Below are 22856 nucleotides of genomic sequence, written 5' to 3'. Positions count from 1 at the left end.
CCAATTGAACTGGGCTTGTTTTTACTCTCTTTTTTAATAGAGTGCCAGATTATTGCCAGTAGTTGGTATTGGGTTTTGGGGGTAGTGAAACTTGTGGCTTTGACTTCTATGATCCCCTTGCAGACCTGTAGTGGATTGCATCTTTCATTGTTGTTATAATAATTTAAAAAATTGAGTTCTACTTACTGGTCATGCATCTCTGCACTTGAAAGTTAACATATTAAAAGCATTTTTTTTTCTTCCTTGGTTTTCTTGTTCATGTGGATAACCCAGAGAATGCCTGAGTCTAAGGTGCCATCCTCTGAGAATCATCGCCCAGAAATGTGCTCTAGCTGCAGTGTTCCTCTTCCCATTGGAGACAGCAGCTCCTCCTCTGGGAGTTGCACCAGCAGTCCACAAAGGATAGTTTCTCAACCTTCTTCTGTTGAGAACCCATTGGAGAACCAGAAAAATGATCAAAATAATTCAGATATTAAGATTTCTGAGACAGAGACACTTAAACCATCACAAAATTATCAGACTCTGCCTTCATCTCCAGTTCTGGTCCCCCAAGAATCTTTGGCCTCTTCAGAGGTCAAGGAGGATTTACCTGTAGAGTCTTCTTCAGCTTCACAGCATGGACAAGATGCCATCCTTTATCTTCAGACACAGGTGGCTGAGATGTCACGAGTGATACGTGATCTGCAGTCTAGGAGCTGTTTTAGATTCCATCATTCTAGGCCAAGTGAGAACTCCTCAGTTCCGTGGGACATCTCCACCTCCAAGGATGAAAATTTATCTACGGTTGATGAAGAAGCTGACTGCAAGTCCCCCTCAGCTGATGACAAAGGGCAGCCGACTGATCCCAGTCAGTCTAGTTTCACAGGTCTTTTGAAAAGAATGGAACAAAGAGGTGTTATAAAGAGAGTAACATTACAATCTGAAGCAGAATCATGTGAAGGGAAACCTGATTATGTGACCTCTAAGAAACGTTTGGTTCCTCCGTTGCATCCTCTTCTGAGAATTGCCACCACTGAGGTTTTTAAAGACCCTGCTGATTGCCATCCTTCTTCCTTCATGGGGCACAGAGTATATCCTGTGGCCAAGGATACCTCTCCTTTCCAACCAAATCCACCAGCCGAGGGCCCTATTGTAGAAGCACTAGAGCACAGCAAAAGAGGAAGCACAACATCTCCTCTAGATTCTACCTCAAAAGAAATGGAGGTCATGGGTTGTAGATTCTACCATGCTGCTTCCATTGCAGCCCGAGCTGCTAGTTACATGGCCTATATGACTCAATATCAGCGTAAACTCTGGGAAGACATGGAGGATCTGGTTCATGACCCAGAGTTTGATCGTGGAAAAGCAAGATGTATAATATCGGATGGTATGGATGCTGGCCTTTGGCAGCTTTGTACTACTAGGGACATAATGGATTCTGTAGTCAGAGTTATGGCCATGGCAATAGACTACAGAAGACAAGCCTGGCTCCGACTTACATCTCTCACTAAGAAAACCCAGGAGAAGATCTCACACTTACCCTTTGATGGTACTTCTCTCTTTGGACAAGATGTAAATGCTGTTGTTGCAGAAGAAAACAGTATAAAAGAAAATGATTATAGAGACCACAACAAATACTATAACCAACATCGATACTTTTATAGTCATGATCAGAAAGCACATTATCACAATAGAGGATATTCCAAAGGAGATTGGTACAAACCTCGAAACCACCCCTATAGATATAGAAAAAAGGGAGAATCTCCAGAACGCCATGGGTACAAGAATTAATAACCTGTTTGCATTCAGCAGTGTAGTCATCCAAGATCCTAACTATTTTACTTGTTCCTCCCCACTCAAACAGGATCTACAGGTAGGAGGTCACCTCAGAAAATAAATGCATGTCTGGAATTATCACAGCTAACATGTAATTCTAGACTTTTGAAATAGAGACTTATGTTTTATTGGCCAAGTGACAGTAGAGACTTCCATCTGAGTAGGGTTGGACAAATGTTTACCCATTATTTCTGGTCCAAAGTAAGTTCAGAGGAGGGTACTCAGGAATCTGAATCCTCTTGTGCTTAAAAAAATATAAATGATTTGTTCCTCAGGAAAATCTTACTGGTAAACTGAGGACTAGCAGATCTGGGGCCTGGAAATAACCTGCTACTAGGTCTCTGTTTACTAATGCCAGAGGCAAATCCTTCATTTTTATGTCATCAGTGCTTCCTTGTTTGGGCTTCACCTTGTCAGATCTTCACAAAATGACAAATCTGTTGTGCTCTGTTTATGTCAGGACAATCTGACTCTTCAAGAGTCCATACTACTCTCAAGCTCTCTGAGACTTCAGCATCAACCGTGCAACTCTGTCAAGAACTGGAATACAAATCAAATTTTGCCAAATCCAGTTTGCTTCCTGTAGGATGGCTAGATGTTACAGGTCTACTGTGGACACCAGCTGGAAAAAGACTTTCCTTCTTGTAACATCTCTAAAAATTTTCACAGTAACTGTCCGTATCGAGACTGATGGCTACAGTGTCATTACCACTCAAAGCCACATGTGAGAGAATTCTTTGTTATCGTCATGGCCTAAGTCTTTGACCTGTCAAGCTCTCACATATAAACAAGCTGTGAGACCCATCATGGTGTTCTCTCAGGATATTCTAGGCCTTTCACCAAGATGACCTTCTTAAACAAACCTACCTTCTAAACAGTTAAACTTTTTGAGCTTGATAATTCATCACTCTAAACACAAAAAGGAAATGTGCATTAGTGTCCTGGAAATAAAGGATGTTCTACAATCCAGGCATGCAAATCTGAACTCTTATAGGAGAATTCCAAACATGCCTGACAATCTGGTCCTCTTACTGTAATAAAGAGGGATGCCATCAAATAGATGATGTTGAGAATCCTTAAGTGTTAGAGTATAACTATGGATGTAGTAAAGAGAACATCTCATGCAGTTCTGTTTCTGGATATCTGTTTAAACGATAACATCCAGTAATGATTTCTTAAAAGTCTGAAATCAAGACTTCAGTAACATGTTCTTGGTTTATTGGTCCCTTATTCTAGTCAGACTCTTACTCATGAGAGACGACTTATCTTTTTGCTCTAAGTTGGTTCCATTAATAGTTCTTCACAATTCTGGAACTGGCAGCAGATACCTCAATTGTATATTCCACAGTATCTTTTTAATCTCAAGGCAGTGGCTGTGCAGTATACCAGTCCTTAGATCCTCGTTTTCGCAGCATGACTTCAAAAATGGAAGAAGTGTCAAGTTTGAGGGGTCAGAGTCCATCACCTAGTATTATTTGCTTCACAGCCCCCCAAAAAATTGTTTTTATCAACAGACTTAACATTTTGTATCTTCTTAGTTTGTAAAACATCTGCATTTTTTCATCTGCTTGGTCAAAATATTTTGGATCTACTGTTAGTGGAATATAACTGTTCTTGGGTTCATGTGGTTTCTATTTCTGCCGTAGTTCTTGCACAGTGGTGATTTACATTTTCCCTAGTGCCCCACTTTTTAATAGTTGAAGCTCATTCCCCCTCCATTGTAACTATATTCAGTACCCTTTTTACTACTATTCTTCCTCTGTCTGATTGTTGAAGACGCAACAGAGGTTGAAGACTCATAAATCCCTACTTAGAAGAAGTTATTTTATTTTGTCAGATAATTTCAGAGTACTATATTGGTCCCATTTGTAGATTAAGCTTAACAGACTTGATAGAGGAGATGATCTTGCACATTTGGTCATATCTAGACTTAACATTTACCTTGAAAGACACAAGGGCCTAAGAAATCATAAAGACTTTTATAGTTTGATATGTATCACATCAGTTAAGTGGTCTCATGTGCCCTTGACATGGCACTATATAGCTTCTTTTTTGAAAGGACTAGTCACAGGTAAATTCAGTGGAGAGAGAGACCTTGGAACTGTTCTATATGGCTACACATAGTTCCGAGTTAGCTAAGGCTACTTTAATCTCCCACTTGTCCATTTCTCCCCTTTCCTCCCCTGAATCAGATAGTGGGTTACAAATTTGATGATTTTTGAGGTACTCTTACTTTCCAAAATCCGAATCAAAAAATGATACATGAAGATGGGATTCTCTGAAACTGCTTTGGCACTTCCACTTAACACATGTCTCCTTTTAAAATTTTTGTTTTTAATTGTGGTTAGAGACAAGACAACATAAAATTTACCATCTTAACCATTTTTAAGTGTACAGTTCACTCGTGTTAGCTCTATTTACGTTGTATAGCTCCTCAAATATTTTATAAAACAGCATTGCTGTTCTCTTCTTGTGTTATTTATGTTGCTCAGTAGTAAAGTTAAAATTGCATTACCACTCTCCAGTTGATAGACTCAAGCATCTCCAGAGAATTTTCCTAAAAGTGAAAAGAAATCCCCGAATTGTTGACTGGGTAACTTCTGAAAGGGATTTGGATTTGGCAGTTGAGTGGGGAGTCAGAATGCAGTAAATGGGAACAGCTTTTAGCTATAGATCAGTCTCTTGACTGCAGAAGAAACAGTATTCTTAACTTGTTACTTAAAAATCTTTCTCTGGCATACTTGAATGATAATGGTGTTACAAAACTAAAAATGGGGACTTGTTGTAGGGAGACAACCCCAATAGCATATGGAACTCACAATTAGATAGTAAGTTTTCTTACTGTGCCTGCCATGGGCAGAGCCTGCCACAAAAATTCCCCATTAGGTGAACCTGTTTAAATATCTCTAGGTTTTCGGGAAGCTTTGGGATAATTGCAAATTTAATGATTTGGTATTCTCAAAAGGGATGTGTCTAATGATCCTTTTTCTTCAAAATGTTTTTTCTCAACTAGACATAAAATATATGTGAAGACAATATGATTTCTTGCAGTTACTGTGTACAGAGAAACAGTTTCCATTGTTATATGAAGTGCCTTTTTAAATTTCACCCTGCTTAAAACTTAACATTTTGGTGTCTTGCATATGTTGCTGGTGGTATTTATGTGAGTTCTGTACAGTTATTTGTTTTTTTTTTTTTTTTTGGAGTCTTGTAGTTTATTCATCATCTGTACAATTGCACTATCTAAATGTACTCTCCTTCTGAATGTTCATTTGTTTTCTTTATAGCACTGTTGATCCATTTCAGAAGGTTATAGAGTATGCCCTTCCCCCTTATTTAAATAATGTTATGGTAGTTCTTTTTAGTTTTTAATGATTGGCTCAGTTTCCTGGGCATTAAGGCAGCTTTGTTTTCTTTCTGCAGGTTCTAGGTTTTCTGATTGAGTCATTTGTCTATCTAACCTTGTTCTAAGCCATGGTAACACAACTTATATTTGATAAGTGGAAGTGTTTGCTTGGTAAGAAGAAACAAGGACTTTAGGAAAAGATTTCCTGATACTTTATCCTTTGTTTTCAGATGGTGTGACAACTTCCTTATCAATGTAATTGTATTTAAACTTTTTTTTTTTCTGTGTGGCAGCTTCTTAATAATTCCATTTATTTACGTAGCCCTCAAAATGACATTTTGAGGGGAGCATAAAGTCTTTCAGGATACTTGGATACTATTTAGTATGTTACATTAGTACTATACTAATAATTTACTGAATGATACCTAAGTGACCTGATTGACAATGTCCTTAAGGGTCCAGTACATCCAGGATAACCTCAGGTACTAAAAACAAGGAGGTTGGAATAGACACAATCCAGAATCCCTTCTAGCTATAAAATTGGATACAGAGTTAAATGACATGGATAAGTAGACTTAACTGCCACATTCACTATTCTTGAGGATGTAATTTAGTGGGATTCTGATGAAGGTTAGAAATCATGGATTAGGTCTTTGTAGGAATAGTTTATAAAGATTGCAATAATTGAAAACTTTTTTTTTCTTTAACGTGAGGCATATCTTGCCCCAGACTTGCACTGCTTATGTTTCCTCGTCTTTTGAAATTTGCCATTCTTAATGTTAGTGGCTAGTCCAATAATGGATTGTGATATCTGTGTACATCTTATGCATGCCATTCAGTTCGCCAGGTCCATTCTGTATAGTTTTCATTTGTGGATACACAAACCCATCCTTCCATTTTTCACTTAAAATATACAGGTGGAAGTTATTTAACTGATGATGGCTTTTGAATGCAAATCTTTTAGTTATTTTTCCAGAAATGAAGAGTTTTGTAAGCCATTAAGAAATTCTTTTATGAAATTTCCCGTCCTGTATGAATGATGAAATATTGTTTTATTAAATCTTTTTTTTTCTTATTGATTAGTGGGACAATATTTTTGTAATATTTTTGTCTTTTTTGTTTGCTTGACTTTATAGTAATGAAAACTTTTTATAGTCGTGTTCGGTATCATTGAGTTATGTTATTACTGGAAATTATGTTTGCTTCCAGTGGGATATATCTGGAAGTGATCACAGTCCAACCATGTCCTTTTGATGTTATCATATCGGTTATTTCATTCTTTATTTGATCTTTTCTTCTCCCTTATGTAACACATCTTTCTGGAAGGATGTCTGATCTTCCCCTAATCTCTTTGATGTAGATTATATTTTTTATTCTACCAGTAATTACTAGCCAGTATTTTGATGTGGCTTTGTATACTTAAATACAATGCCTTCAGCATTATTGTAAGAGATTTTCTAGTCTTCTTTTTTAATGTCCTTTTTTTTTAAGAGTAGCCAGTCCAGTCTCTGGAACTATTATTTTCTGGCTATTGAACTTTCATCAGTTTTAAATGCTTTCTCATTTAATAGTAGTATTTTCTCATTTTATAATTTTCACACAAATGTATTATTACATATGGTTTATGGCTAATTGCATCCTCTCATAAAAAATTTTAAGCCCATTACCATGGAGTTATAGAACAGTGCTGACATACAGTGTATCTTAAAGTTAACTAGTTTTCTCCAGGTCTTAAGGGCTTTACATGTTTTATTGAGATAACTGTCTATTTCAAATGGTCTCTTGGATTTTCTGATGCCTTGTCAAGAATTCAACAAGAATTCTCAGGTTGTCTGTACTTTCTTTTAGGACTTTGGAGATCTCTCAAGTTGTATTGAGTTTTCTAATAATCCTAACTATATTCTTTGGTAGAAGTGAAAGTAAATGCTTTATATCTAGTGGTATTTTAAATTTCTCCCTTGATCTTAAATGCTTCAGGTGTTATTATGAGTTCTGTTAGTAGTCTTCTTACAAGACCTACTTTGATACTGTTTTTTTCCCATGAGCTATCTATGTTTTCTGTTTTCTTTCATTGCCCATAAGAGTAGCTCTATCACGTCATTGAGTTTGAAGGGCTACAGTTAGACCTCTTGTTAACTGCCACTTTTATCTGTGATGGCTGTTTTACACTACTTAGTGTGCATTTAACACTAATGTGCTATAAGAACTATCATGTTTGTGGTCCCTTTTATCTATACCACTTTTAATTCATGGGGCAACAATGATTTGGACGATTGGGGGAAAACATTTTCCAAGTCACTAAATAGTCTTAAATTTTCAGTTACATTTTTTGAACATATTTAATTACATTAAATATCCAGCTGTTAGGTGTGCAGCCCATTCCTTTCTGCCTTGGTTCTAGTCAGTTTTTTATTAACCTCATTTAGATTCTTAGCAAGAGTTGCATGCATGTTGGTCTTTGTCTAATGGCTTATAACAACTCCTATTTACATTTAGCAAAAATACATTTTGAGATCTTGAAAGCACCTTGATAGCCTTGAGTCTAACTATTGTCTTCCTACCTGGGAAGCAAGCAGAGGAGAAAATTTTCATTTATAGAGCTTACATTTACTAGGCTGTGTGCTAGAAGTTACAAGGTGTTCTTGAGGAAGAAATTCATTCTGATTTTGCAGATGAGGAAATGAAACATCATTAAACACCTTGCTCAATTGGTGAAACCAAGCTTTGAATATAGACTCTTCCTCCAAAGTCTGAATTCAGCATTATACTAGGCTGGCTCTGTATTTTTCAAGGCTCTACTAAAGTCTTAACTTTTCTGATGAACTAACTTGACATACACTAATCTTTTTCTTCCCTAAACTTTGTGTTTATGGTTGTACTCTCATCCCTTAGTATTTGATGTCTTATATTAACTAATTCCTGGTCATTTCATGTGTCAGACGAGAAACCCTAACCTTATAACCTCTTAGTTTTCCCATTGAGATTTCACTGTGTGGGACTAAGATTGTTCTTGATGCATGGTTATTGGCTTGTTTCATGTATTCCATTCATTTTCAGCACTGATCATTTTAGTCATGGTTTTTTTTCCTACCTTTTTTGTTTGTTATATCCATTTTGTTTCAGATACATGCTTAAATTTTATTTTTTTTGCTGGCATCTTTAGGATATTGGCTAGGGAAAAAGGTGGAATGGTGCAACACACATGGTATTTAAATTCAAAGACCTTGATCCGAGTATTAGCAAGTCATTTATTTTCTGAGCCTCAGTTTTCCTACTCTCAAATGAGGTAATGCGCAGAAGTACTTTGAAAACTCAAAAGTCAAATATAGATTTCTTTCATAGTTGTGCTGTTTCTACACACGTTCATAGATATAACTGTGGGATGGTATTGGGTATAAGTACAGGTACATTTAAGATGTATATTTAATAGCATGTAATAGTTCTTGTCATCAGATCATGTTCCCCTTGTTTACAGTTTTTTAAGGTTCAACCATTAAGCTATATTGCAAACCCATCAATGGACTAAGTCATTGAAAGGCATATTTAAAATAGTTGCTTTTCTCAAGTGCAAGCTAAGAAATGCTTATGATAATAAGAAATAAAAGAATGTAGAATGAAGAGCTAGGATATGTAGGTACGTGTATACAGTTTTTGATGGATGCTGTTTTGTCACTTTGTGTCTATTTTGGCAACAAACTTTTATCATCATTATCAATATCTATGTGCAGGCAGGCACTGAGGAAGGTCTGGGGGTACTGGGAGTTCATAAGAGATGGTGTATTCTCTTAAGAGAAGGAAATACCAATACAATGTAATTGTCCTGTTTAGAGGATTGTCTGTGATGAGGTTGGAACAAAAGAGAGGGCCATCTAGAGGGATCAAGGAAGCTTTTCTTACTTAGTAAATACTTGAGCTGGGGTTTGGAACATGCTTAGAGAAGAGCCAGTTGGACTAACGGAGAATCAGGAGCCAGGCATTGAAATGAATCAGTGCATACAAAGGCATGTGGAACATCACATCTGGTTTCAGAATTGTAAGGAACAGCCTTTATGGGGCACAGTTTGAGATGCAGCTGAAGAAAAAGGATAAATTGCCCATGAAAATGTATTGGTTCCTACTTATTCAAAGTGTACCAAGTTTGTATAGCTGTTACTTGTAAGGTTATAGAAGTAGTCTGTCTGGAGTTCGCTTTGTACCATAGTCTCCTGTGGACATCTAGAACAATTCTTTTTCTTCTCTGAACTGAGCCAAAGGAGGGTTTTTGGTCAGTGCACCACCAGCCCCAGGGATAGACGGCTCAAGTAGTGGAGAAAGAACTGAGGCACCAGTAGAGAACAACTTTGAAGATGAACAGGATGATGACACTGAAGTAGAATGTTACATTATGGGTATACAGTTGTATACTTCATGACCTCCTATTGGCATTGTGTCCTTAGTGTAGCTAAATGTGGCTAATCTCCCTGTATGTTGGTTTATAGATAATTTCAGGGTGGATTTGGGGAAAATGAAGATATTTCTAAAAATGTTGCTTCATTGGAGTTTGGAGGTGTTGTATTGAAGAAAGACCTGTGAACCTTGTGCCAGTGGTATCTCCAGCAGCACCCAGAACACATTTTGTCAACTTCCTGTTTGTTTTTTCTCTGGTTTGGAGTTTCTTTTCTTGCTTTTGTTGCCACTTTGTCACCTTTTCTCTTTTCATAATTCATCCTTTTTCTTTCTGTGCCAGAGATATAGCAGTGGCACTCAGGGTTAAAGCTATAACTCCCCCTTTGCAGCTTCAGAGATATTTTAAAATTCCCGAGTTCCAAAGTTGTTTTTTTGTTTGTTTGTGGTCCTGTGCTGAAGGAGAATCAATGTCATTCTTCCCAGGAGGGATTTTTATAAGTATAGATACTGGCAATTTACCGAAAAGACAATACAGGAAGAAGAATCTTACCTAACACGTTTGGTGGTTACTGGCCTTCTTAAATGAATAAAGTACTTTACAGAATGGGGTATATCTGTATGTATGTTTTTAAGTTTGCTCATATAAAGCAGATGTTCTGTGTACTTTGTATTTGTAAACAATAACCAGTTGGGGGTGGGAAGATGATTGCTTTGTATAAAAGGGTTGTTTCCTGGTTCCAAAGCTTTGCTGCTGGAGATGGTAAATAAATATTGTACTGCTTTGCTGTGTTTATCCCTTCTGCTCTCTCTGTATTTGAATATAAAATTCTTGAGAAAAATTGTTGCTTTTCAAAATGTTATTTTGGGGTATGGTTTGAGCCATAGGTTGGGCAGAAGAGGCTTCTGGTAAACAGAACTTCTGGGAGTACAAACTTCAGATCGAACTGTGGACCCTGGCTTTAGAATGAGCAGTAATAAGCAGGCTTTGGAATTTGAGTTTGTATTAAATAATGCAGTTGTTTCAGGAATTCTTTTAAAATTAATTGCATTCGTCAGATAGATAGATAATATGATTTACAAAGTTAATTACACTTTCGCATTTGATTGCTCCTTTGAGCTTTTTTTAAACTTGGAATCCCTTATAGAGGATAAGGATAATGGCCAGAATAATCATTCTCCAGTTAACACCCCTCTGACTAGTTTGTGCCAGCTGGTATTCAGGAAGGATGCTGTAACAACAAATAAACCTCTCCCTTGGATTGTTCTCTATATCCCCTCTCCCTAATCTTCTCCCCCCCCCTTCCCCCCCCCCACCTCCTACAAAGCTCATCTTTCCTTATTACTGGCTTTTCTGTAGCCAAAAAAGCACCTTTGGTGTGTCAAATAGGGAACTGGGTTGTTGTGATCACCTCTCTGGATAACTATTTTTACAGTGCTTTTTCCTAGCTTACATCATCCTGTAAGGAGTGAGAATTAGTCCATTTCACAGAGCGCTCCATTGGCTATATTCATTATTTCCATTAAAAAAGTAATTTTGTATAATGCCAAATTTGATAGTTACTCAACAACTAAAATGCTTTTTAGAGATGGGTGATTTTAAAATATGTCAGTTGCTCATTATAAAAAAGCCTCAAAATGATATAATGCCACAAACTATTATAAAATGATAATTTCTTCTGTGAAGCCCTGCCTTGTTCAGTATTGTTTCTAGAAAATGCTTTACAAAAGCAGATTTATTCTTTTAATTCTGTATTTCCTTTAACTTAATCTTGGCAAATATTTCTAGAAAAGTGACTTAATGGCAGTAAGAAGCTCAACTTTTGGGTGAGCAGATGAGTGAAGAGTAAAATGGAAAATCTGCCTGTATTTAATATTTTAAAAACATTTATTCATGAGACCTTAGAAAAGTTTTATTAAATGGATTATAGCCTGTTTTCTCAGCATTCAGTGCCAAGTCCAGTTCTTAACTACGAAAGGGGAGTTGGCAAGTATATGGCACTTGGCTTCTTAAACTATAATACACTGAAGGATTGAGTGAATGGTCCAAGAAATGGGCATTTGTAGATGAATTTTGAAAGAAAACCCACCTGTGAAATTCAAGTTATAGTTAAAATTACTTTTGGGACATTGTTAGCTTTCTTGTGAATAAATACGTATATTTAGAAATTACCTTGGTCAATGGAAAAGTTAAGAATGTTGCTTTCTATTTTTATATTCCAAAAAGAAAAAGAGGACGGTCAGGTCTAGGCTAAATAAACTAGTATTTTTAATTTGACTAAATATACTTTTAATAATTTAAGTACACTTAAAGGTACAAATGGGTATGGGTACTTCATAATTTTTTAAAGCATACATGTATTTTGCTTTTTGCTTTAAAACAGTAATGGTGTTTGACATCAAAACTGTGTAAAATAGTTTCCTGATAGCCCTTAAGTCTGTTGAATTGAATATGACTTACCTTAGTTATGATTAGTATCTTTTTCTGTTAGGTTTGGAAAATAATGTTATCTTGTCATTGGATTTCTTAGAGGGAAAAATCTGGAGGAAAAGAAAAGTTAAATACAATTTACTAACAGATTATGTTGCTTCTAGATACAGAATTTCCATCTACCTTTATAAAGTATAAATGTTAAACTTCTATTTTTGTAAGGGATTAATTTAAACCAAATCTATCATTCCCAAACAAAAGAGTGAGATCCTCAGTTCTTTTTGTCTTTATGCTGTCTTGTTTGTTAAAAATTGAAGTTTCATGGGGCACCTGTGTGGCTGAGTCAGTTAAGTATCCTCCTCTTGATCAGGTTCAGGTCTTGATCTCAGGGTCGTGAGTTTAAGCCCCATGTTGGGCTCTGCACTGGGTGTGAACTCTACTGAAAAAAAAATTGAAATTCTGTAAATAATTTTATTACATGTGCTCACTGTAGAAATATTAGGAAATAGAGATAAAAAGGGGAAAAAAAACTTTCCAGACAGAAAGAAACAACTGCTATTAAGATTTGATTTATAGCTTTCTAGATTTTACTTAACATATTTTATTTAACAAAAGACAAAATTATTTTCACTTAAATACAAGTTAGGGAAAAAAGACTTTGAAATATATATAGATGATAACTTCATTGATCGGCGGTATTGTGCCATTTTGTCATTAATTTGCCTATTTAATGATACTGTATGATTTTATAGTTCACATAGATGTTTCACATGAATGTTAGAAATTTTAATAGTATCCAGGAAATCTTAGCTCATTAAACTTGACTAGTAAGTGAAAGTATTAATTACTTTGGTGAAAATTTTGTCTAAATAGTAGTCACCCTGGATGTGACTCCTCATGATCTTTTATGATCAGGATTGTGAGTTCATGATCAAAACTAATTTGAAGTTCAACTGAACTGATTTTGAGGTGGTTATTGGCCTGTAGCAAAAAGAAAAATCAGGATAGTGCAGCTAGTTTTTCACAAGGCTAAATTTGTTTAATATGAGACTATTAAGGGAAATTTTAAAGGATCAGCCTGAGGTTGTGTCTTCACTCGTAAGAAATGGTGACCATTGATATTAGTTCCTTTAAAATGCCCTTACTTGGGGTGCCTGGGTGGTTCAGTCAGTTAAGTGTCCAGCTCTTGATCTCAGCTTAGGTCTTTATCTCAGGTTCCTGAATTTGAGCCCTGCATTGGGCTCCACGCTGGGCATGAGCCTACTTTAAAAAAAAAAAAAAAAAATGTCCTTAGTTGACAAAATAAGGGACTCCTATCCCAGGCTTTGCTTTTCCCTCTGCCCCCTGTTATGTTGACACATTGAATCCCATTATTACGGATTAGATCTCATAAGAGATTCATCCTTTCCTGCCCAAGTTATACCTTACTTCTAGCTTGGAATTTTTGCTATAACTCAACTCTACTACATTAAAACATAAACATTTTGTCCTCAAAAACAAAAGAAGTCTTACTTTCACCTGTGCAGGCATTCCTTGGAGATTTTGCAGGTTTGGTTCCAGACCACCACAATAGCACAGATGTTAAGTGTGCAGTAGTAGTATGTCTAAAAAAATATACATAACATACCTTAATTTAAAAATATTGCTGGGGCGCCTGGGTGGCGCAGTCGGTTAAGCGTCCGACTTCAGCCAGGTCACGATCTCGCGGTCCGTGAGTTCGAGCCCCGCGTCAGGCTCTGGGCTGATGGCTCAGAGCCTGGAGCCTGTTTCCGATTCTGTGTCTCCCTCTCTCTCTGCCCCTCCCCCATTCATGCTCTCTCTCTGTCCCAAAAATAAACGTTAAAAAAAAAAAAATTAAAAAAAAAATATTGCTAACAAATGCTAACCATCATCTGAGCTTTCAGTGAGTTTTAACCTTTTTTTCTCGTCTTGCCTCGATGATGATGGCTTCTGACTGACCAGGTTGGTGGTTGCTGAAGTTTGTGGTGGCTGTGGCAATTAATATAAAATTACAGTGAAGTTTGTTGCTTTAAGTTTCAGAAACAATCTCTCAAGCGGGGTAATATTCTGAATCCTTTGTTGTCATTTCAGCAGTCTTCACAGCATCCTCACAAGAGTAGATTCTATTTCAGGAAATCTCTTTGCTCATTGATAAGGAGCTCCTCATCTATTCAAGTTTTATCATGAAATTACAGAAATTGAGTCCCATCCTCAGGCTCTACTTCTTGCTAATTCCGGTTCTCTTGCTATTTCCACCACATCTGCACTTCCTTCCTTTTTCCCGGAAGTCTTGAACCCCTTAATGTCCTCCAAGAAGGTTGGAATCCATTTCTTCCAAACTCCTCTTAATATTGATATTTTGACCTCTTCCCATGAATCACAAATGTTCTTAATGGCCACTAGAATGGTAAATCTTTCCGGAAGGTTTTCAATTTTCTTTGCCCAGATCTCTCAGAGGAATCACTATGTATGGAACCATAGCCTTACAGAATAAATTTCTTAAATAATAAGACTTGCAAGTTGAAGTTGTTCCTCAATCCATGGGCTATAGAATGTGTGTTGTGTTAGCAGGCATAAAAACAACATGAATCTCACTGTGTATCTCCAACAGAGCTCTTGGATGACCAGGTGCATTGTCAGTGAGCAGTAATATTTTAAAGGAGTTCTTTTTCAGCAGTAGGTCTCAACAGTATGCTTAAATTCAGTAAACCATGATGTAAACAGATGTGTTATCATCCTGGCCTTATTCCATTTATAAAGCACAGGCAGAGTAAACTTAGCATAATTCTTAAGGACCTTAGGATTTTAGAATGGTCAATGAGTGTTGATTCCAACTTAAAGTCACCAGCTGCATTAGCCCCTAACGAGAGTCAGCCTGTCCTTGGAAGTTTTGAAGCCATGCATTGACTTCTCTCTAGCTATGAAAGTGCTAGATATTATCTCCTTCCATTAGAGGGCTATTTCATCCTCATTGAAAATCTGTGGCTTAGTGTAGCCACCTGCTGCTTCCCTTTGCACTTCACTGTTCACTGAGACAGCTTTTCTTAAGCCTTGTGAAAACAACTAGCTTCAAACTAGCTTTTCTTTTTCCTCACTTAACCCTTCACAGAATTGAAGAGAGTTAGGGCTTTGCTCTGGATTGGGCTTTGGCTTAAGGGAATGTTATGGTTACTTTGTTATGGTTGCTTTGATCTGTCCATACCACTAAAACTGTCTTCATATCAGCAATAAGGCTGTTTTGTTTTCCTATCATTCGTTTGTTCACTAGAGTAGTACTTTTAATTTCCTTTAAGAACTTGTCCTTTGCATTCACAACTTGCCTTTTTGGTCCAAGAGGCCAAGCTTTCAGCCTATCATGGTTTTCAGTATGCTTTCCTCACAGAGCTTAATCATTTCTAGCTATTAAAGTGATAAATTGTGCAACTCCTCCTTTCATCTGGACACTTAGTGGCTATCATCAGGTTATTAATTGGCCTAATTTCAATATTTAGGTCTCAGGGAGTAGGCCTAAGGAAAGAGAAAGCGACAAGGGAATGGCCAGTCAGTGGAGCAGTCAGACAACGTTTACGCAGTCTTTATATGTAGTTCATGGCACCCGAAAACAATTATAGTAGTAACATCAAAGATCACAGATCAGCATAACAAATACAATAGTGAAAAATTTTGAAATTTTGCAAGAATTACCAGAATGTGACAGGCATAAAGTGAGCAAATAGTGTTGGGAAAATCACATCGATAGACTTACTGGATGCAGGGCTGCCACAAACCTTCAATTTGTAAACGTGGTATCTACGAAGCACAATAAAATGAGGTATGCCTGTCTGTGCTTAACTTTCATGGATATGTGTACTCAGATTTAACCCGTATTCTTAATCTGACTGCCATTTCTAGGACACAACTCAAATTTGCTTTGTATAAAACCCAAGTCTTAGATAAAAATCTAAAGAATATACCAGAGGATATAAGGAGTTCATAGTGCCCAGGGTGAGCAGAAACAGGATCACAGAGAGAGGCCATATTAGCCTGGCTTCTGAGGTTCTGGAACAGCTTTTCTTCCTGTACCCAGTGTGTCCTTTATTTTGTAACCTTCCGACTCCTGATCACCCACAGATTTTTTGTGTGTGTCAGACTGGGATTTTAACCATACCTCTGGTTCCCAATTAAAAAACAAACAATATTCTTCATAAATTTTTTTCCATGGTCCCTGAACTAGGATATGCCTTTTAACATTTTCTGACTTGACAACTTTCTTCTTAATTCTATGAAAACCCCACACAACTTCCCCAATGGGAGAGGAGAGGGTATGGAAGAAAAACTGATGCAGAGAATGATCTAAAATAGAGGCAAACAGACTCTCCCCCTCCCCAGTGTATCTCTTGAGACCATCATATTCTTCTCCCAAAAAATAACTGAGTGGTAGCATTTTCTTGCAGATTATTTGCTGTAACCCTGGACTCAGTAGTATTCTTTAATAGTTTCTTTTTTTTTTTTTTAATTCTTTTTTTTCAACGTTTATTTATTTTTGGGACAGAGAGAGACAGAGCATGAACGGGGGAGGGGCAGAGAGAGAGGGAGACACAGAATCGGAAACAGGCTCCAGGCTCTGAGCCATCAGCCCAGAGCCTGACGCGGGGCTCGAACTCCCGGACCGCGAGATCATGACCTGGCTGAAGTCGGACGCCCAACCGACTGCGCCACCCAGGCGCCCCATTTAATAGTTTCTAATATGGAAGTTAATCCAGGGTGAGCACAGCAAGTGCTTCAAGAAAGATGGCTCTGAAGATCCTATAGCTGCTAACATTTTATTCTTTTTGTTTTCTCTTTTTGGCTTAAAACAACAGAAATTTATTCTCTTAAGTTCTGGAGACTGGAAGTCCAAGTTTGGCCAGACCGTGCACTCTGTGACCACTCTAGGGAAGGGTCCTCACCTCTCTCCTCACTTCTAGCCGTGGCCGGCAGTCCCTGGCTTGCAGTTTCATCACTCCTGTTTCTGCCTCTGTCTCCCATGACATTCTCCCTGCATGACTTAGTCTCTTCATGTGGCATCATCCTCTCTGTGTGTTTATTCTTACCATTCTTACCTTTGAGAGCCAATTCCATTTCTAGCTTGAGAATTTACATATCTGAAAGTCTGACCATAGAGAAACTCTAAGGACCTAAATGCTTATTAATACTACAGGCTTTGGGGAAGATTGGCAAATCTGGCCTAAGAAGAACACTCCTAGAATTTTGTGACTTCACGTTAAATAACAATTCAGTATTTTTGTCACTAATGGAATGGTGGAGACTCCCACACCTAAGAATAGAGTGGCCCCTTTTCATCTTAATTCTACAGAAACATTTAATACACTTTCGTCTATCCTGAAATGAGTTCACTTTCTGCCCGTGTTCCTGACAAATAACACTATAGTTTTGATTCTGCTTTTGAATCAGTAACAAGGTGGCCTGCAGTAAGTTTTTTTCCCCTTGCTTCTTTCTGATAAGTTAAAATATATTTCCGAACATATTGATTCTTTGAATTACCTGTTCTATTTTTGTGCAAAATAAGGTCTTCTGCGACCTAATAGGCAAAATCCCTAGTATGTGTTTTAATATCAGTCATCTCGTTTTTCCAGTGCATGTGTGTTTTCCCAGAACCATATAAGTATGTAATTCAGTAAGATCTAGAGGCTGCCCCTCATCTTGAACCCCTAAAAATGGAAATTCAAAGGATTTGGCTTCCTGGAGTGAGTGTGTGTTCATAAATAACCCATTACTCATGCCTGGCTTAAACCAGCAACCGTGATCCCCAAACTGAAGTTGTGATGGAAAAATATATGAGTATCATCCCCTGCCTCATATAATTAATTTTTGTCATTTTAAATGGCAGAAGTCTCAAAGTTGAAGTTCACTCTTTCTCTGGCTGCCATTCATTCCTTTTTAGCTACTCCTAGCAGATTGTCTTTCATATCTACTTATGTGCTTTCAATATAGGTAGCCAGAGGTGGGGTTTTTGGGGCTTGGGGTTTGTTTTTTGTTTTTTTATTTTTAAGAAGAAAATAGAAACTTTCCCTTTTGAGGAAAAGAAGGAAAATAAATTCAAACGTCTTTTGTTTTCAGTATCAGAGCTGTTAGGTCTTTTGAGTCCTTCAAAGTCATGAAAGATTAAATAAACAGATCAGAGTTAGCTGGGAATCACAGAAGTAATCTTTTGATTGATATAGTCAGCTAGTTCATTAAGTGTTAACGTAGGCTACTGATAACTAAATATAGGAAAAATAATTTTAGCAAACAATAATACCAACAGTCTTTATTTGTTCTCCAAAAGGTAATGTTCTAGGACTAGAGACTAACTTTAGAATGAGGTTGAAGAGATCTAAACAAATGTATAAGTGCTGATTAAAGGTACTAAATAATTTATCTTCCTAGCTTATGAGTTTAGTTTGAATGGAGTAAAATTCTTACCTATATTTTGTGACTAATGGATTACTAAAAATTTTTCCCGTTGGATATATAATCTGTTTCAGACTTTAATTTTCAGCTAGTTTTCTGCCCAGCATATGTTCAAAAATTTTAAGTTTATTTATTTATTTATTTTGAGGTAGCACACAAGCAGGGGAGGGCCAGAGAGAGAGGAGAGATCTCAAGCAGGCTCCACACTGTTAATGTGGAGCCAGATCAGGGCTTGAACTCACAAATCATGAGATCATGACCTGAGCTGAAACCAAGAGTCAGATGCTTAAACCAACTCAGCCACCAAGGTGCCCCGAGAGTATATTTATAATTTATAATGTAAAGCAGAGAATCCTTAATTGTGCTCTAAAGGAAACTTCAAGAAGAATAAATATTATGTAAAATCTTCCTGAATGAGTGTAACTTCAGAAGTATTTCAGAATGGTTATTTTGTAGTGGCCTAGGAAAAAGTAAAATGATAGTGAACCATCAATTCAAGGGTAGTTCTTCCTGCATTAGAATTACCTTAATCCAGAACATGGCCTTCTTTCTGTCCCCAGAATTGTGATCCAACAACATATTTTTATAGGTAAACCCTAATTTATACCTTGTCTACCTTGTGTTCATGTGACCTTGGTTTACTTAACCTTCCAAGCACAACTTTTACTAGAGTTTAAAACCTAAAAAGTGCATCTGTTAGGAAAACTAACATACTCTAGGCCCATGTTTGATTATCATTAACTTCCTTAAATTAAAACATTCTTTTAGAATCTACTCTAGATTTCCTTCTCAAGGTAGTATTTACATTTTAGATAAAGGGGTATTATTTTTGTCTTCCCAAAGAGTAAATTTTTGTTTTTAAGACAGGTAAAGATGTCTTTACTAAAGGATCAGAGCTCTGATAAAGATTTTTGTGACTCTTTTTCTAATAAGCTGCATTGTTCTATGCCTTGTAAAAGAATATTTTGGTGAAGTTAGGAGAATGTCATCTATTACCTGGTACAAGGGTATATGTAGGCTGCCCAAGTGGTCAGAAGTCAGCTGGAACTACTTGTACCCAAAGTGATTCTGTGAGCATTTCTTGTTGCAAAGATGCAGCTTCATATTGAAAATACCATTTTGACCTTTTTATGTATACTCACTTCAATGTAACTTTTGTGTACTTGGAAAGTCACACTTGATGTTTGACATGGTTGATGATGCAACTCTATCCCACTGTAGATAAAATTTGGGTTGCACATAAATGACTGATTTGCCTACAGAGTGATACAGAGTAACCCAGTCTTTCTAGTAGAAAAAAAATTTAATAGACTTTATTTTGGGGGGAAGTTTTAGGTTTACAGCAAAACTGGGAGGAAGATACAGAGATTTCCTGTATACCTCCTGCCCCTGCACATGTACAGCTTCCCTCATTATCAACATCCCCCAGCATAATGATACATTTGTTATAGTGAGTGAACCTAGAGTGACACATCATTATCACTAAGTTCATAGTTTACTAGGGCTCACTATTAACGTACATTCTGTGAGTTTATAAAAATTTGTGATAACAGGTGTCCCCTTTATAGTATCATAAAGAATAATTTTACTGCCCTGCAAATCTGTACTCTGCCAGCTCATCCTCCCCTCTCCTCAACCCTGGGCAACCACCGATCTTTTTTACTATCACCATAGTTTTGCCTTTTCCAGAATGTCATATAGTTGGAATCATACACTATGTATAGCCTTTTCAGATCGGCTTCTTTCATTTAGTAATATGTATTTAAATCTCCATGTCCTTTCATAAACTGATGACTTTTTTTTTTTTTTTTTTGTCGACTCATTTCCTTTCAGCACTGATATTCTATCATCTGGATGTTCCACAGTTTATCCATTCACCTACTAAAACACATATTGGTTGCTTCCAAGTTTTGGCATTTATGAATAAAGCTGCTACAAATATCTAATTACACAGGTTACTTCACCCCTAACTACTATATATTTGCGTGTTCGTTTTTTATTTTTTTTTTAATTATTTATTTTGAGGGAGAGCACTAGCAGGGAGGGGCAGAGAGATTAGGAAAAAGAGAGTATCCCAAGCAGGCACCACACCAGCAGCACCGAGGCCGATACAGGGCTCAAACTTCTGAAACTGGGAAATCATGACCTGAGCCAAAATCAAAAGTCAGACGCTTAACCTACTGAGCCACTCAGGTGCCCCTGCATGTTGTTCTTTAAGAAAGATTATGTCATCTGTGAACAAAGAGGATTTTATTTCTTGATTTATGGTTTGTCTGGCATTGATTGGGGGAAATTTTTAGTCATTGCATAAAGTTTTCTGTTCTTTCTCCTCGTATTTTTTTTTATGTATGTATAACATCTTTTGTAACAATTCTTGGATATTCCATTTTGTGTTTTTATTGGTCTTTGTTTTGTTTTTTAGTTTTGGGAGTTTCTGTGGCCGTATTCTCAAGCACAGAGATTCTTTCCTCGGCAGTGTACAGTCTACTAAGGGCACTCTCAAAGGCATTCTTCATTTCTCTTATAGTGTAATTGATCTCTACCATTTCTTTTCGATTCTTTCTTAGGATTTCTCTCTCTCTTACTTACATTACGCATCTGTTCTTTCATGTTGTTAATCATAGTTGTTTTGAATTCCTGATCTGATCATTCTAACATCCTTGCCGTGTCTGCCTTTCTGTGCTTGCTCTGGCTCTTCAAACTGTGTTTTTTGCCTTTTAGTGTTCCTTATAATTTTCGGTGGAAAGGTAGATAAGATGTGTTAGGTAAAAGGAACTGTGGTAAATGGGCCTTTATAATGTGATAGTAAAGAATGGGGCGTGGTAGCACTCTTTATAGTCCTGTGATTAAGTCTCTGTCCTGTTGAGCCTGTGCCCCTGGACTGTGACCTTCAGCAGTGCTTCTCATTCCCTTCTTTCAGTCAGGAAGGATGGCTAGTGTGGCCTGAAATTGGGTATTTCCCTTTCCCTCATGTGGAAGGCTAAATGGAGCTAGATTGGGTCTTTCCATTTTCCCAGGTTGGTTAGGTTCTGATAAAACTCCTACAAGGTTACCTTCTGGTAAAATAGTTGTTGGTGAGGGCAGACCTTGTTAAGAACACAATGCTCTGGCATATTTCAAAATGTTTACTTTTCCTCTCCCCCTGCTGGAAGCATGAAGGGATTTTTCTCCAGTGTTTACTGTGAGAACCTGGTAGAACTCCTTGGAGGAAAACTCACAAAAGTGTGAGGGCTCTCCATGACTGGGTCATCCTGCGGTTGTTAACTCTTAGACTTATCCCACTGAGCCTCTCGCAATCCATCAGTTACAGTTGAGGTTTTTTGCCTTTATTGCTTCCTGCTGAGGTTTCCACTCATGGGTTTTTGCTCCATTTACTTGGGATTCTCTGTATTTGCCCCCTGTCTTTTTTGGAGTACCAGTTTATACTGTGACCTCACTTCTCTGGTGGATCTAAGAAGAGTTGTTCACTTTTGGTTTTTTCAGCTTTTTACTCGACAGAATGAAGTGGTAGCTTATAAGCTCCTTACATGTTGGACTGGAAACTGGAAGTTAGATCTATTTTTTTAATCAATAATTTCTCTTAAATAAATATTGTTCTGGCATTGCTGAAAAGCCAGAATCAAGGATGTTTGTACTGTTAGACCTTTTAGAGGTGGACTAATGGCTTAATGGCATTACCTTATAGATCAGAAGAACAAAGCAACACCAAACTCTTCAATATCCAGATGATTATAAAGTAAATAAAGATGATAAATTGTCCTTAGAAGCTAGTTTATCTAACTTTTAGAAAATGAAAGATGTTGGTGGATAATTGACCTATAAAATACTACATGAAATACATAATACACAAGACATGTTCTTAGAAATTTGCTGATAATAAAAGTAAATTTTTCTTGAGTGCCTGGCTGGTTCACTCAGAAGAGCATGTGACTCTTGATCTCAGAGTCATGAATATGAGTACCATGTTGTGTGTAGGGATTACTTAAAGAAATAAACTACAAAAAAAGGTAAATGGTTCTTTAGTACAATAACGCTTTGGTAAATGGATTCGTTATCCCAAGGCTTGTTTTGTTAGTTAAAAAAAAAAATGAAAATGTTTTTTTCAATTATAGGATAATGTTAAGCATAAAGACCATATTGACCATCAGAAGGATAAAGTTGCTTTAACTCTGGCTCGTCTAGCCCGCCACGTCGAAGTGGAGAAACAGCAGAAAGAGGAGAAGAATAGAGCATTCAGGGTATGTGGTTGGTGTTTTTTAGTTGGTGTTTCACCAAATTATAGAATTGTTTAGAATACAATTGTAAAGAGAAACTTGTCATCAAAAAATGTGTAATTGAATCCAGTTCAGTATGGACTCTAGATAGCTCATTAATTTAGTAGTAATTCATAATAACTTTTTATATCTCTGTCTTTAGTTTGTTAGATTCTGATCATATATGTATACAGGA

At 37.0% G+C, this 22856-nt stretch overlaps 1 protein-coding gene across 5 annotated transcripts in view; it reads left to right on the top strand.

The window, feature by feature from the left end:
- Positions 1-22856, top strand: part of ZNF451 (zinc finger protein 451) — an 88653-nt gene that overhangs the window by 10903 nt on the left and 54894 nt on the right. For 3 of the 5 annotated variants that reach the window (XM_047101628.1, XM_047101626.1, XM_047101625.1), the window contains exon 4: positions 22520-22645. In XM_047101628.1, coding sequence (XP_046957584.1) covers positions 22520-22645 — 126 coding nt within the window. Of the gene's footprint in view, positions 1-273; positions 11233-22519; positions 22646-22856 lie in introns of those variants that run through there. The other 2 variants (XM_047101629.1, XM_047101630.1) reach the window with 2 other exon arrangements.

Source organism: Lynx rufus, unplaced genomic scaffold (assembly GCF_022079265.1).
Source record: "Lynx rufus isolate CCGP_SWC_20201006 ecotype Redwood Valley unplaced genomic scaffold, mLynRuf1.p SCAF_6, whole genome shotgun sequence".
NCBI classification, from domain to species: Eukaryota; Metazoa; Chordata; class Mammalia; order Carnivora; family Felidae; genus Lynx; species Lynx rufus.
The sequence above is the reverse complement of the archived record's forward strand: the minus strand, read 5'-3'. Positions and strand labels throughout refer to the sequence as shown.